General features: G+C 40.9%; 1 protein-coding gene across 3 annotated transcripts in view; it reads right to left on the bottom strand.

The window, feature by feature from the left end:
• Window positions 1–16,673, bottom strand: part of MBOAT2 (membrane bound glycerophospholipid O-acyltransferase 2) — a 145,687-nt gene that overhangs the window by 41,411 nt on the left and 87,603 nt on the right. For 2 of the 3 annotated variants that reach the window (XM_031008144.3, XM_055377458.2), the window contains exon 4: window positions 9,516–9,611. The exons of the other annotated variant lie outside the window; for it this stretch is intronic. In XM_031008144.3, the coding sequence (XP_030864004.1) occupies window positions 9,516–9,611 (96 nt within the window). The remainder of the gene's footprint in view (window positions 1–9,515; window positions 9,612–16,673) is intronic. 3 annotated transcript variants of the gene reach the window in all.

Genomic DNA, 16,673 nt, shown 5'->3' with positions numbered 1-16,673 from the left:
ATATTCATGTAGATAATAGCTCCAGCTTTGGCTGATATATCCCTCCCTAATAAGGGTGTGGGACTTTCAGGCATAACAAGGCAGGCATGTGAAAAGAGCCAAGTCTCCCAATTACAACTGAGGAGGTGGGAGAAATACCTGGTCACAGGCTGTTCCAGGATTCCTCGGATGGTAATGGACCTTGAGGACAGTCATCCAGGACAGGAGATTAGCACTGAGAAGGCCACGCCAGTGTCCAGGAGGAAGTCAATGTCCTGGCCCTCAATGGTTAAACCGTACCCAGGGCTCAGTGAGGGTGATGACATGAGCTGGTGCTTGCCCTGGGCACCCTCAGTCCTGTTGTTGGATCATCTGGTTGGGGGTTTCTGACCCAGAGAACCTTTGTCTTATGGAGCAGTGCACCTTCCAGTGATTGCCACTGCATAGCGGACATGGATGAGGGGGCAGCTTGTTTCTCGTTGGACAATCTTTTTTAAAGTGTCCTTGTAAACCACATTCTTAACAAATCCTACCAGATGATTGGCCTGCTCCATTTTCTGTCCTCTCTGAACCACCAAGGTTTGTTTGTCTGAGGGCCATGACTAAGGCTGCGGCCTTTCTCTAATCTCGCTTTTCCTTTTGGGCCTGTTCCTCTTGGTCCCTATTATAGAACACCGAGGTTGCCAGGTTTAATAATGCCTCCAGATTTTGTTCAGGGCCCAGGGCTTGCTTTTGGAGCTCTCTCCTGATATCTGCAGCTGATTGGGTAATAAACTTATCTTTTAGAATCAATTGACCCTCAAGTGATTCGGGTGACAGGGGAGTATATTTTCTTAAGGCCCCCCGTAGCTGTTCAAGGAAGGCAGAAGGATTTTTTTCCTTTCCCTGAGTTATGGTGGACATCATTGAGTAATTCATGGCTTTTTTCCTAATTCTTCTTAGTCCTCCTAGAACACAGGACAACAAATGTTTACGACTCCAGTCCCCATAATCTGAGTTGAGGTCCCAGTGGAGATCCATACTGGGGATGGCTTGCTGACCAGTAGGGAATTTGTCCCTTTCTTCAGCTGTCATTCTATCATTTACTTGACTAAGATACCAAGTATCTCCAAACTTTGGGGCTGCAGCTAAAGCCACATTCTTTTCATTAAAGGCCAGGGTTTGATCTAATAATAGCATGACATCTCTCCAAGTGAGCTCAAAGGTTTGCCCTAGACCCTGTAGGACATCTATGTACCTATCAGGAGCATCTGAAAACTTCCCCAGGTCTGCCTTGATCTGCTTTAAATCAGAGAGGGAGAAGGGGACATGTACCCAGGTTGGGCCAAATTTCCCTCCTCCTACAGCTTGAAGGAGACATATCCAATAACCTGGGGGGTTTTGTGGTACTTTGGATATTTCTTTGCTTATTTCCTTCTGAGTGGGGGAGATTAGAGGAGGATTATCATTAATAGAAAGGGGAGCTATAGGGAGGCTAGGATATGGGGGTAAGCTGAAAGGTCCTCCTGTGGGATATAAATTTCAAGCTTTGCACAGTTGTGTATTCTCCTTCAATGAAAAGAAAGCTCAGACATAAAGTATTTCACTCCATTTGCCTTCCCTCTTACAGAAAAGATCAAGCTGCAGGATAGTATTGTAATTTGTACTTCCCTCAGGTAGCCATTTTTCCCCATCAGAGAGAGAATACTGGGGCCAGGCTGTAGTGCAGAAAAAAATGAGCTGCCTCTTTTTCAGGGTTTGTGGGTCAAATTGATCCCAATGGCTTAGGATGCATTTCAAGGGTGAGCCTGTTGATGCCTGAGTGTTTCCCATCTGAAAGACAAAACCACCCATGGTTTTGGTTTGTTTTGTTTCTCGCCCTGCCCAAGAAACCCGCAACATTCCCTGGACCCTGCTGATCGGAATAGTTGTGCTCACTGACGCAGCAGCAGAAACAACCCCTGCCCAAGAACCTGCAATGGTCCCTGGACCCTGCTGATTGGAATAGTTGCGCTCACCGATGCAGCAGCAGAAACAACCCTGCCCAGGAACCCACAACAGTCCCTGGACCCTGCTGATCAGAATAGTTGAGCTCACCAACACAGCAGCAGAAACATTAGTTTTCCTCCTAGACCACAAGGAGGACCAAGGAAGGTCAGATTTAGTGGCCCTTACCGACGCATTCTCAAAAACGTGCACCCTTGCCTGTCCTCCTAGACCACAAGGAGGACCGAGAAAAATTGGATTTAGTGGCCCTTACCGACACATTCTCAAAAACCTGTTAGAGTCCTAAGCATTCTCCTGTTAGTATTAGGACTTTACCCATGTACTATAAAGATGTCACGCCCCAAAAATGAAGTGGAGGGCCATACCCTGAGGGAGGGAAGGGATCTCCAGAGTTACAAGAGTGATGCCTTTTGTCCTCACTTATATGAATAGGAAGGATACAATTTCTGAGGCACCCCGTATCCTAGCTTCAGGAATAGTTTTTGTTAGGCCTGCTTGTCTGAGGAGGGATTCTAAAATTCCAGATAGTCCCCCCTACGATAGGGCTTTGGGCAAAAATTATGTCTTTCTGATTAGTGAGCCCGGGTGCCTAAAGAAGGTAACAGAGTCCTGAAGTTTATACTAGAAATCATTCTTACAGGGGAAACTAGAAAAGCATCAGAGACAGGGAGTGGTTTTTAGAAGCAGGACTAGCCTTGGAGAAGAGAGGCGAGAGGAAGTTTGTCTGACAGGCATTAGGACCCAGGAGGCAAGGGTCAGGATAGATAGGATAGATGGGTGAGTCTCGCTTGGGCGACATGACTTTGAGAGTTCCGCTCATGGCCGCAGGGTCAACCAACTTGTTGTCGGGCCCCCGGAGCTGAATGGCTTTCCTCTCTGTCAACCCTCAGCTCAGCCCAGAGGTACAGGAAAAGTGGAAGCTGGTTCCAGGCAAACCAACGCTCCCAACTCCTAAGAGTCGGGGGTTGTTAAGAGAGCCCTTTTCCAGAAAGCCTGACACCCGTGTCCGTAGTCCAGCGGCCGTGCTAGTCGCTTTTAACTGGCCAACAGGTGCCCAGTATTTAGCCCCCAAAATCTAAGGAAAAATAGGACAGAATAGCAAATGAAAGGGGTCCGATGGTACTCACCACTTGGCGATAATCAATGGTCCCTTCGTGGTCACCAAAATGTGTCTGGAATTGGTGGGTTCTTGGTCAAGCTGACTTCAAGAATGAAGCCGCGGACCCTCGCAGTGAGTGTTACAGTTCTTAAAGATGGTGTGTCCAGAGTTTGTTCCTTCTGATGTTCGGACGTGTCCAGACTTTCTTCCTTCTGATGGGTTCGTGGTCTTGTTGACTTCAGGAGTGAAGCTGCAGACCTTCGTGGTGAGTGTTACAGCTCTTAAAGGCAGTGGGTCTGGAGTTGTTCATTCCTCCCGGTGGGTTCGTGGTCTCACTGACTTCAGGAGTGAAGCTGTAGACCTCTGCGGTGACTGTTACAGTTCATAAAGGCAGTGCATCTGGACTTGCTCATTCCTCCCAGTGGGTTCATGGTCTGACTGACTTCAGGAGTAAAGCTGCAGACCTTCACGGTGAGTGTTAACAGCTCATAAAGGCGGCGGGGACCCAAAGAGTGAGCAGCAGCAAGATTTATTGTGAAGAGCAAAAGAACAAAAAGCCTTCACAGCATGGAAGGGGACACAAGTGGGTTGCCACTGCTGGCTCGGGTGGCCTGCTTTTATTCCCTTATTTGGCTCCACCCACATCCTGCTGATTGGTCAGTTTTACAGAGTGCTGATAGGTCCATTTTACAGAGTGCTGATTGGTCCATTTTACAGAGTGCTAATTGGCCCGTTTTACAGAGTGCTCATTGGTCCATTTTACAGAGTGCTGATTGGCCCGTTTTACAGAGTGCTGATTGGTCCATTTTACAGAGTGCTGATTGGTGCATTTACAATCCTTTAGGTAGACACAGAATGCTCATTGGTGCATTTACAATCCTTGAGCTAGACACAAAAGTTCTCCAAGTCCCCACCCGATTAGCTAGACACAGAGCGCTGACTGGTGCATTTACAAACCTTTAACTAGACACAAAGCACTGATTGGTGCATTTACAATCCTTTAGCTTGACAGAAAAGTTCTCCAAGTCCCTACCCGACCCAGAAGCCCAGCTGGCTTCACCTCTCAAGATCACATGGTCTGTCACTTCTTCTTATACTTGAAAAAAATGCTGCCTACAAAAGTACCTGGCTCAGCCTTCAAGAACTTAGCAAAATGCACAGTGCCTGCTTAATAAACCTTAGTGAAGGAGCACACACGACTGAGCAGTAGTAAACATTTACCAAGCCTCTGATATGGTTCAATTAGCTCTAAGATATATTCTTGATGTGAATAAACAATTATTTCACATAGATTTTTTTTTTGGTGGGTACACTAAAAGCAACTCTTTCAGTACCACAGAAGTCAACATATTCCAATCAGAACGTTTTTGCCAAAAAAATCTGTTCTCACTTCCATCTACAATCTATTATCTCTACGTGGGGCAAGGATTCACCTTTCTCTTCTCTTTCCACACGTCCCAATACAATTTACTGAGTACAGCCTAGCTTTCCCCACGGATTTCTGATCCCACCACTGCTGTTCTGTATTTTTATTTCTTAGATCCGTGAGTCTCTTTCTCAGTCCGTCATCTGGGTTTCCTTGGTTTGCCTATTCCTGTCAGTCCAGAATATTTTAATGACTCCTGCTTTACAGACGGCAGTATGTCTTTATATCAACTTCACTACACTCAAGCATTTATTCTTCTAGAGAAAAATTTTCAATTTATTTATCTAATTTCCCTCAAAACTCCACAATTTTACCTGCATTAACACCAACAGATTAACTTGGGGGAATCAGTATCTTTTTTTTTTATTTTACTTTTTTATTTTTTTGAGGCAGCTCTGTCGCCCAGGCTGGAGTGCAGTGGTGTGATCTCAGCTCACTGCAACCTCCACCTCCTGGGTTCCAGTGATTCTCGTGCCTCAGCCTCCGAAGAAACTGTGATTACAGTTGTGCGCCACCACGTGGCTAATTTTTGTATTTTTAGTAGAGACGAGTTTTGCCATATTGGTCAGGCTGGTCTCAAACTCCTGGCCTCAAGTGATCCAGCTGCCTCAGCCTCCCAAAGTGCTAAGATTACAGGCATGAGACACCATGCCCAGCCCCATTCGTATCTTTATAATACTGAAGGTTGTTTTTATTTTTTATTTTTATTTTTTTTGAGATAGGATCTTGCTGTGTTACCCAGGCTGGAGTACAGTTGTGCGAACATGGCTCACTGCAGCCTCAACCTCCGAAACTCAAGCGATCCTCCCACTTCAGCCTCCTGAGTAGCTGGGACTACAGGCACACAGCACCATGCCAGCTAATTTTTAAATTTTTTGTAGAGATGGGGTTTCACCATGTTGCCCAGGCTGCTCTTGGGAACTCCTAAGCTCAAGTGATCCTCCCACCTTGGCCTCCCAAAGTGTTGGTATTACAGGTGTGAGCCACCGCACCCAGTCACAATACTGAGTTTTATTATTCAAACAAACAGGCTGATTTTTTTTTCCAGTTACTCTATGTTCTACAGTAAAAATTTATAGTTTTCTGCACAGGTTCTGTACATTTCTTTTTACACATATTACTACATATTTCATGGTTTTTCTTGCTTTTGAAATAGGATCCTTTTTCTATCATATTTTCTAACTGATTACTGCTGACATGAAGAAAGCTATTTAGTTGTTTTATACTTCTCTTGTATCTATTTTCTGAGGCTAACATGAAACCGAACAACTTCAGTAGCTTTTCAACCTTTCTGTAAACAGAAACTTGTATTATGTATTATGGTATAAGTTTATCTTTATCTAATCAACATTTTAAATGTATCTTAAACCTAACAATTTACACACACACACACACACACACACACACACACACACACACACGCAGTTTCTCCATACTCTTGTGCAAGTAAAACTGTCCCATAAAAGAGAGATTCCACACTGATTCCTCAGCAAGAGTCTGGGCTTTGCTTCTTGCACTTTCTAGCATCAGAGCAACAGACCAGCTCAGCAATAAGGGTGAGTCACTATCCAATCCACCTTTTTAGCCATCTAACGTTCTGAATAGCTATGATATTCACTCTAATTAGGATCAAGTCAGGATCTTTTCTGCTCATGTATTATAACACATTCAAGGGTTCCCTGTGCCTGAATACTTCATCAAGGGGAGAGTCTGTTTCTAGGTGGCTTTTTCTCCCTTGTGCCCATTAAAAAACAAAACAAAAAAAAAAAAAACAAGAGTCTTCAAGTTCATTCTGCCACAATGATCTCCTTCAGCTAATTCGACTAACTAATCTTTATCAGTTCACTGATAATGGTCAAAAGTTTTCTCCTATACTATGCAGCCATAAAAAAGGATGAGTTCATATCCTTTGTAGGGACATGGATGAAGCTGGAAACCATCATTCTCAGCAAACTATCAGAAGGACGGAAAACCAAACACCGCATGTTGTTATTCACAGGTAGGAAGTGAACAACGAGAACACTTGGACACAGGGAGGGGAACATCACACACCAGGGCCTGTTGTGCGGTGGGGGGATGGGGGAGGGATAGCATTAGGAGAAATACCTAATGTAAATGACAAGTTAATGGGTGCAGCAAACCAACATGGCACATGTATACATATGTAACAAACCTGCATGTTGTGCACATGTACCCTAGAACTTAAAGTATAATAATAAAAAAAGTTTCCTCCTAATGGATAAAAATTATTCTTTAAACTTGGAGATTTATAAACAGGTTTTCTATCTTAAAAAGTCCAGGTTGTTTTTCTTCTACATATTTAAACATTTAAAACTGCATTTAAGTATTTAACTGGCATTTTATTTTTATTTATTTCATTTTTTTGAGACAGGGTCTCACTGTGTCACCTGGGCTGGAGTGCAGTGGTGCAATCTCAGCTCACTGCAACCTCTGCCCCCAGGGCTCAAGCAACTCTTCCCACCTCAGCCTCCTGAGTAGCTGGGGCTACAGGTATGCGCCACCATGCCTATTTAATTTTTTGTATTTTTAGTAGAGACAGGGTTTTGCCATGTTGCCCAAACTCCTGAGCTCAGGTGATCCACCTGCCTTGGCCTCCCAAAGTGCTGGGATTACAGGCATGAGCCACCACACCCAGCCTTTTAAATGTCAGCAAAATACTTCTAAAGTCACGTCCTATACAGCTGTTTTTTTAAACATGCACTATGCTCTTAATGTCAATTGTCCTATGATCTATGAGGCCACGTGACTCATGCCTGCTGACAGGATGCAGGCACAAGTGTTGTGCAGGCACACCCTCACTTTGCTCACACTCACCACCCTGCCCTCAACTTCACCTAGAGGATTCCAGAGCCTGAAGGAGGTGGAACCACAAGAAGGAAGGAGTCTGGTTCCCTGAATGACTGTGTGGAGCAGAGACTCCCTTCTCAGTGAACTGTAATGTGAATGAGAAATAAACTCTTATTAACGTTGAGCCACTGAAATAATGCTACTGTTTTAAATGCAGTTAGCCTATCCCTAGATAACACAGAAATGTGAGGTAAAGGTCTTGAGACCGACAAGAATTTGGAATAGCTGATGAGGAAAATAAAAAGGGTAATGACCAAGATCAAACTGATGGAGGGGCTGTGAGAGCCCAATAAAGACTGAGTCACACAAATCCATAGTAACACCAATCCACATGGTTGTACAATAAATTCAATTTGGCTACGTAAATCACTTTTTAAATCAAATGGTTAAAAGAGCAACAAAATATTTTTTAATGAAATATCATACGGAATCCCAAAATACAAACTAGAGAAATACAGAGCAGATGTGGCTGAAGCAAGACTGGAGGACCTAGAACCTCATCTGCTGAGCTCCTCCGACACCTGCAGAACCTGCCTGCAGAGTCCCAGGACTCTAAAGGTCAGTGTGAAAATTCATGATTTTACAGTATCGTTAACCTTAAGTTGCTAATGTTAATATTTGTTATCAACATTAAACTAAATTAATTAAAAGTATGCTTTTTGTTTCTATTTTCTACTATTAATAAATGCTTATTTCTCACTTATTATAATTCAAGTATTCAAAGCTCTTAATTTCTCTTTCAGATGGCACAGCTTTGCCCACATGGCTCCAGTTTCTCCATTTGTGTTGTCTGTTACTTTCCCCCATTTTTCTCACTGTATTTTCAACTTTCTTCTGTACTGAAGTATTATTCCCGACTCAATATATATTTAATGCCACTGTGTGCTAAGCACTAGGATGCATGATGAACAAGACCAATATAGGTGCAAATTCTCAGGAGAATTTAATTTTCTAAGTGACTGCAATTCTTTTAAACTTATATAACTATTTCCCAATTTCATTACACTATGATGACAATGTGACCTGGGCTACTTCCTCAAGATCACGAAGGTTTTCACAGTGGCCCAGTATCTACTGATCCTGCTCATGAGGTCATGTTTTCCAGGAATACCTACTATCCATAAACTAGATGGCCAGCATCTGCTCTCCTTTTCTGCCCTTCCAGGTGTATCTCCCAATTGCACTCAATAGCTTCGATTAACTAGTTTTTTAGTGCATTTAAATTGTTTTGTTTTGACCTGGGTTTTATTTGTTTTTGATGTAATTTCCTTTCATCTGAACCTATTTTTAAAATCTGTGTAGTAAAATATACTTTAATCTCATTAGGGAGAAAAAGGTATTTCCTCTTTCTCTTCTAAAACTCTTGTTTTATAGAAGTGATTTTTTCCCCCTGAGCTCATACAACTTTGGTCCATTTCTATTGCTGAACAATTTTTTTTTCAGAGGTAACATGATTTTTCCAATACACTTATCCTTACACTGGATTTACTGCTCATTACTTACGCTGTCCAGATGACTTAAGACTAGCCCAAAGCAGGCCTACTGTATCTTGTTCACCGGAGAAAGCAGTCAAGCTTGACATAAAAATATATGTATATAGGTTTATCTTCAACTTCCCCATCTGGTACCAAAGTGTTAGCAGATGTCACTTTATAAAGATGGAAAGCAAGTTACTTCGTAAGAGCTTGTGCATTTATTTCACAACAGACATATAATCAGTTTTGTTACAGGACAAAGATTCATCTAGTACCAGGAAGAAAATACATCCCCTTTGAAGGAACAAACGCCAGAAATTATTTCCACCACTCAACTGAATACTGGTGTTGAATGGAGAACACTGAAAAGAGGTGAAATGCATAGAAGTAAAACGCATTCTTGAGTGCCTTCTCTAGGAAACTCAGACTGACCTAGCCCAAGGACCTAAGAACCAAAGGAAGTTCCATTAGGCAGGAAGAAGCAGAACAAGGCTCTTACTGGCTTAGATAGTACTAAAAAGACTACTTACAAGAGAGAAATTCTAAATTTAGAAAGAAATTTTCAACTAAAATGTTTAATAATAGCTTTTCACTTGAACTACTAAATGCAAATATATTTTGTCCTTTAACCACCTTGTTGGAATGGATAAAACAGGCTACTGAATCAAAGTTTTCATCTTACCCTGAAAAATCAGCAGAATATTGTCCATAGTCAAAGATATAGACTCGAGTAACTTGGCACACTGTGAGGTATCCCAGAGCAAACACAAAGCAGTAACTGCAAAACAAAAATAAGCTACATTAATGAAAATAAGACTCATTTTGTTAAAGAGTACATTTTAAAGTAATTTATTAGCTAAAAGATATGGTTCAGAAATTAAATATTACTAGATCTACTCTACAAACACCCTTCTTTAATAAATTATGAAAACTCTTTTCTAGTATCCACTTCAGTTTACTTGACTATCACCTTCAATGGTAAATTCATTTTATTCATTTCCTTCTGAGAGACATACACACACCACTTCACATATTTGAAATCAGGATCACAAGCATAAACCTGTGGTTAGTATGCGTTCCATTTATTCCTCCTTTCTAGGACACAAAAGTTAGCACAAAAATATTTGGCTAAGGTATACATTAAACAAATTCTTAATAGAATTTTGAAAAAAACTTGTCCTCAATAGTCTAAAAGCATACCTTCTAAGTATGAGTCGGGTGGCATTTACACACATTTCATAGCCATGAACACTTACTGATTTCTACAAACTTAAGCTGCTTGGAATATAGTTACAATTAAAAACATAGCATGGGAAAAAGAACTTATATATCAACAGGAGAGAACAGAAACCCAGAAACAGACTCCAGAATATTTAACATTGAATAGGATGAAGGCTGCAATGCAAATTATCAGGGAATGGATGAGTTGTCATCTAACTGGTTCACAGTCTGGGTGGGGAAAAGCAAGCTATGCCTTCATCTCACACCGAAACAATTCTATGTGGATTAATGAATTATATGTAAAATATACAAGTACAACAAATAGGAACTGTGACTAAATATTCAAATGTTCTGAAATTGGGGAAGGACTTTCTAAGCCATATATGATATAGGAGAAATCAAGGGAGAAAAAAACCTTAACTAAAAAAAAATTTGACCAAATAAAAATCTTTGTCATGTAGGCAGTTCAGGTGGTTTTATGAAAGTTCTTTCAAACTTTTGACAAATAGTTAATTATAATCTTTTGAATTATTCCTGAGCAAAGAACAGGGAAGGAAAGCTTCCTAATTCAAATGTTTAACAAAGTTAATATATTCATGATTGCTGTATCTGACAAAAATAGCACATATGGATACCCATACACAAAGCGTTGAGAAATCAAATTTAAAATAATTTCTAAGAATCATGTGGCAGACTGCACTTTCCAAAGATGCCCAAAACAGTATCTCCCATTTCATACACTCTTCTGCAGCCTGTGCTGCTCCCCGTCAAGAGGAGGAGTCTACCTCTCTGTCCACCTCTAACTGCCCACTTCTGCGGGCTGGCCTTCTAACTGCACAGACCAGCGGATTACAGAAGCAACATTTTGCTAGTTCCAGGTGTGAACCATAATTAACCTGGGAGTTTCTACTTTTTGCCTTTTAGAAGTTGGTTGTTGGGAAGAAGTGTGACCATCCTGAGACCACTGCATGTAAAGATTCTGGAGGATGAGAGACGATCCGGAGAAAGACAGAGAGAGAGAAAGAACAAGAGAGAAAAGGTGGGATAAAGGAAGGGTTGGGGATTGGGTTGGGTCTAGGTCCTAATCAAGGAACTGATCACACACATCTAGGGGACAAGGAAGGAAGGAAAGAGGGGTGAAGGAGAGAGGAGCGGCGTGGAGATGGAGAGTGAGGCACTAAGGAGCACCAAGTGGTTAGACATGTGAGTGAGGAAGCTGATTCCACATGAAAAAGAGATGATGCTATCCAGTTGAACCCTTCCTGAACTGCTTATCCACAGTCATAACCAACCTAATACAGAGTATCAATTTGTTTTAAGCCACTATGTTTTGATGTAATGACATAATCAAAACAGAAACTGGTAACTGAAAATGGGGTGCTACTGTAACCAAACACCTTTATGGAACATGTCAGATAAGAAGCCGTTTCTAAGAATCCTAAGCGCATGCCTCTTAGACATTCTCTGATAGATAAAAAAAAAGTTTTTAAGAACCTCAAGGGTGTTGTCACACAGCACCCCAACTCTCAAAGTAGAAAGGAGGCTGTCTAAAAGAGATTTGTGGGTGTAGTTTCTGTCTAATGTAGAGGATTACAATTAGATACACAGGAAGCCCACATAGTTTTCTAATGGGCTTGTAAAATATTCGACTGAAAAGGAGAGACAGTTCAAAATGAAAAGAGATGTTTAGGTCCCCAAATTTTACCCACAGGAAGCAGTCTAGGAAAGCTATTCAAATGTAAAACCTGGCCATTTCTTATGAAAAAGAACGACGAGTTCAGGGTGTGGAGTCAAGAGCTCAGAGGATGAAGCCAAACACCACACAGATGCACTAGAGGGACTGGGTCTGGGCCCTAAATCAAGGAACTGATCACACATATCTGTCTAGATTTCACAATCACCATGGACTAGGGACTGAGAAGTGCCTTACAGTCCAATCATTTTCATTAACAATAATGTCTCCTACAGTTGTCCTATGGCTGATCATCACTGGATACTAGGTGTGTGAGGGGCAAAACACTTGTCCATTAGTCCACTGGTCCTCAAATCAAAAAGAACTGTACTTGAGGACCCACTCCAACAACCCTCATCCAGACCTGACTTAGATGACAAGATCAAGAACTTGAGCTTGATTCCCTAATGAAATGAGACTTTGGGGATCTTGGGAGGAAAGTGGGTAAACTTTCATGTAGGATTCATGTGAACTGTGGGGGCGAGAGGGCTGGCTGTTTTTCAAGACTGCTGCCATCAATAACATCCCTCCCTGTTGCACATGTCTAACTCTTTACATCAAGAGCTGAAAGAAAATTCTTGCTACGGTTTGGATGTTCGTCTCCTCTAAAACTTCATGTAGAAATCTAATCTCTAATGCTGGAGGTGGGGCCTAATGGGAGGTGTTTGGGTCACGGGGGCAGATCCCTCATGAATAGGTGAATGCCTTCCCTGGGGGATGAGAAGGTGAGTGAGTTCTCACTTTATTTATTCCCTTGAGAGCTGGTTGTTAAAAACAGCCTGGCACCTCCCCGCTCTTTCCTCCTCTCTGGCCACGTGGTCTCTGCACACACTGGCTCCCCTTTACCTTCTGCCACATGTAGAAGCAGCCTAAGGCCCTCACCAGGGGCAGATGCTCAATGTTGAACTTTCTAACCATCAGAACCCCAAGCCAAATAAACCTTTTCTCTATAAATTACCCAGCCTCAGGTATTCCTTTATAGAAACATTACATTAAGACACTTTGCCGTCCCACCCCTTGAATCTATGCTAGACTTAATAATTTATTTTTACCAACAGAATACAGTGCAAATCATAAACAGAATTAAAAACAAAAATCACATGATATCTCAACAGATGCAGAAAAACGATTTGACAAATATCCTGCATACCTTTATGATTAAAACCCTCAGCAAAACTGGTATACAAGGGACATACCTTAATGTAATAAAAGCCACCTATGACAAACCCACAGCCAACATAATACTGAATGGGGAAAAGTTGAAAGCATTCTCACTGAGAACAGGAACAAGACAAGGATGCCCATTCTCCACACTCCTCTTCAACATAGTACTGGAAGTCCTAGCCAAAGCAATAAGAAAGACAGACAGACATAGAGAAAGACAGAAAGACAGAAGGAAAGAAAGCAAGAAAGAAAGAAAGAAAAGAAAGAAAAGAAAAAGAGAGAAAGAAAGAAAGAAAGAAAGAAAGAAAGAAAGAAAGAAAGAAAGAAAGAAAGGCAGGCAGGCAGAAAGGCAGAAAGGCAGGCAGGCAGGCAGGCAGGCAGAAAGGGCATCCACATCAGTAAAAAGGAAGTCAAACTGTCCCTGTTTGCTGACAATATGATCGTTTACCTTGAAAACCCTAAGGACTCCTCCAGAAAGTTCCTATAACTTATTGATAAAAGAATTCAGCAAAGTTTTCTGGATACAAGATTAATGTACACAAATCTGTAGCTCTTCTATACACCAATAGCAACAAAGCGGAGAACCAAATTAGTAATTCAACCCCTTTTACAACAGCTGCAAAAAAATAAAATACTTAGGAATATACATAACCAAGGAGTCAAAAGACCGCTACAAGGAAAACTACAAAACACTGCTGAAGGAAATCATAGACGACACAAACAAATGGAAACACATCCTATGTTCATGGATGGGTAGAATCAGTATTACGGAAATGACCATACTCCAAAAGCAATTTACAAATTCAATGCAATCCCCATCAAAATACCACCATCATTCTTCACAGAGTTAGAAAAAGCAGTTCTAAAATTCATATGGAACCGAAAAAGAGCCCGCATAGCCAAAGCAAGACTAAGCAAAAAGGACAAATCTGAAAGCATCACACTACCTGATTTCAAACTATACTATAAGGCCATAGTCACAAAAACAGCATGGTACTGGCATAAAAACAGGCACACAAACCAATGGAACAGAATAGAGAACCCATAAATAAACCCAAATACTTACAGCCAACTGATCTTCAACAAAGCAAACAAAAACGTAAAATGAGGGAAGGACACCCTTTTCAACAAATGGATAATTGGCTAGCTACACGTAGGAGAATGAAACTGCATCCTCATCTCTCACCTCATACAAAAATCAACTCAAGATGGATTAAGGACTTAAATCTAAGACCTGAAACTATAAAAATTCTAGAAGATAACATTGGAAAAACCCTTCTAGACTTTGGCTTAGGCAAGGAGTTCATGACCAAGAACCCAAAAGCAAAGCAATAAAAACAAAGATAAATAGTTGGGACCTAATTAAACTGAAGAGCTTTTGCACAGCAAAAGGAACAGTCAGCAGAGTAAACAGGCAACCCACAGAGCGGGAGAAAATCTTCACAACCTATATACATCTAACAAAGAAATAATATCCAGAATCTACAACAAACTCAATCAGTAAGAAAAAAAACAAACAATCCCATCAAAAAGTGGGCTAAGGACATGAATAGACAATTCTCAAAAGAAGATATACAAATGGCCAACAAACATATGAAAAAATGCCCAACATCACTAATGATCAGGGAAATGCAAATCAAAACCACAATGTGATACCACCTTACTCCTGCAAGAATGGTCATAATTTAAAAAACAGTAGATACTGGTGTGGATGCAGTGCTCAGGGAACACTTCTACACTGCTGGTGGGAATGTAAACTAGTACAGTCACTATGGAAAGCAGTGTGGAGATTCCTTAAAGAACTAAAAGTAGAACTACCATTTGATCCAGCAATCCCACTACTGGGTATCTACCCAGAGGAAAAAAAAGTCATTATTTGAAAAAGATAATTGCACACGCATGTTTATAGCAGCACAATTCACGATTGCAAAATCGTGGAACCAACCCAAATGCCCATCAATCAACAAGTGGATAAAGAAACTGTGGTATATATATATGATGGAATACTACTCAGCCATAAAAAGGAATGAATTAACAGCATTTGCAGTGACCTGGATGAGACTGGAGACTATTATTCTAAGTGAGGTAACTCAGGAATGGAAAACAAGACATCATATGTTCTGATATGTGGGAGCTAAGCTATGAGGATGTAAAGGCATCAGAATGATACAATGGACTCTGGGGACTTGGGAGGAAGAGTGGGAGGGGGGTGAGGGATAAAAGACTACAAATATGGTACAGTGTATACTGCTTGGGTGATGGGTGCACCATGATACAGTGTATCATGACTGTAGCCAGTACAGCATAAACAGAAAATGAACAAACAAAAAAACAAAAACAATCTCATTAACATAAGCAAAAATATTAACCAACATTCATATTGGAACTACATTCATTTGCCAATAATGTGAACAACTACTTTACTAAATAGGACAGTAACCAAGCATTTATTTATAGTCATTTTTGTCAAATTACAGTTGAATTGCAGCCATAAGTTAGCTGTGAGAGTTCAAGAAAAAAAAAAAAAAACAATGAAAGTGTTTTGTGAGAATCAACGAGCTACACAGAATTGAAAATAAAGGATATTCTATTCTCATTATTATTTGTAAATTGTGCACTAAAAGTCTGTTAAATCTGTAAAATTTACAATAAACTAATGTATGCATATTTATGCATTTTTTTCCTAGAAAGCCAGTTAGTTGTTACTTACCAATATACCCCAACTAGCCACATGTAGTTACTGAGCTCTTGAAATGTGGCTAGCACAAACTGAGATAAGCTGCAATTGTAAAATAAACCCCAGATTTTGAAGACTAAGTATAAAAACAAAAATTGTTTTCATTGATTACACTTGAAATGATATTATTTTGGCTATATTGGGTAAAATGAAATGTTATTACTAAAATATATTACTTAATGTGCTTTTTTTTCAGTTTTTAAACTGTGACTACTGGAAATTTCTTTTTTTTTTTTTTTTGAGATGGAGTCTCACTGTCGCCCAGGCTGTAGTGCAGTGGCGCAATCTCAGCTCACTGCAACCTCCACCTCCCAGCTTCAAGCGATGCTCCTACCTCAGCCTCCCGAGTAGCTGAGACTACAGGTACCCGCCATCACACCCAGCTAATTTTTGTAATTTTAGTAGAGATAAGGTTTCACCATATTGGCCAGGCTGGTCTTAAACTCCTGACCTCAAGTGATCCACCTGCCTCAGCCTCCCAAAGTGCTGGAATTACAAGCATGAGCCACCGTGCCCAGCCGGAAAGTTTTAAATTATATCTGTGGCTTGCATTGTATTTCTATCACAAAGTGCTAAATAGTTTTCCTGAAAAAAGGAAAACGGACACAGCTGGTGGGGCTTTTCACATTTTTGCCATTCTCTCTACCTAGAATATGGATCTGATGGCTGCTGTAGCAGCCATCTTGCACCCATGAGGTAATCAGCTAAGAGGCAGAACAAGGGAGGAAACCTGCTTCTTTAATGACATTGTTGAGCTGCTATATTGGCTCTGGACAATCTAACTTGAGAAAGAATTCTAGGTGGTGGGGGTTTTTTTGTTTTGTTTTGTTTTGTTTACTGTCTGTACTCCTCCAAAAGCACATCAAACTTTTGTTGCTATCTTGTCTTTTAAATTAGACTGCAGGGAAGGGTGTTGGGGAAAGCCTTTGATTTTTCAAGTTCACACATCAGCAGAGAAAGCAGACATATAAGCTACTATGTGCACA

Source organism: Gorilla gorilla, chromosome 12 (genome assembly GCF_029281585.2).
Source record: "Gorilla gorilla gorilla isolate KB3781 chromosome 12, NHGRI_mGorGor1-v2.1_pri, whole genome shotgun sequence".
NCBI classification, from domain to species: Eukaryota; Metazoa; Chordata; class Mammalia; order Primates; family Hominidae; genus Gorilla; species Gorilla gorilla.
Note: the sequence above shows the minus strand (reverse complement) of the source record. Positions and strands in the feature narration are given on the sequence as shown.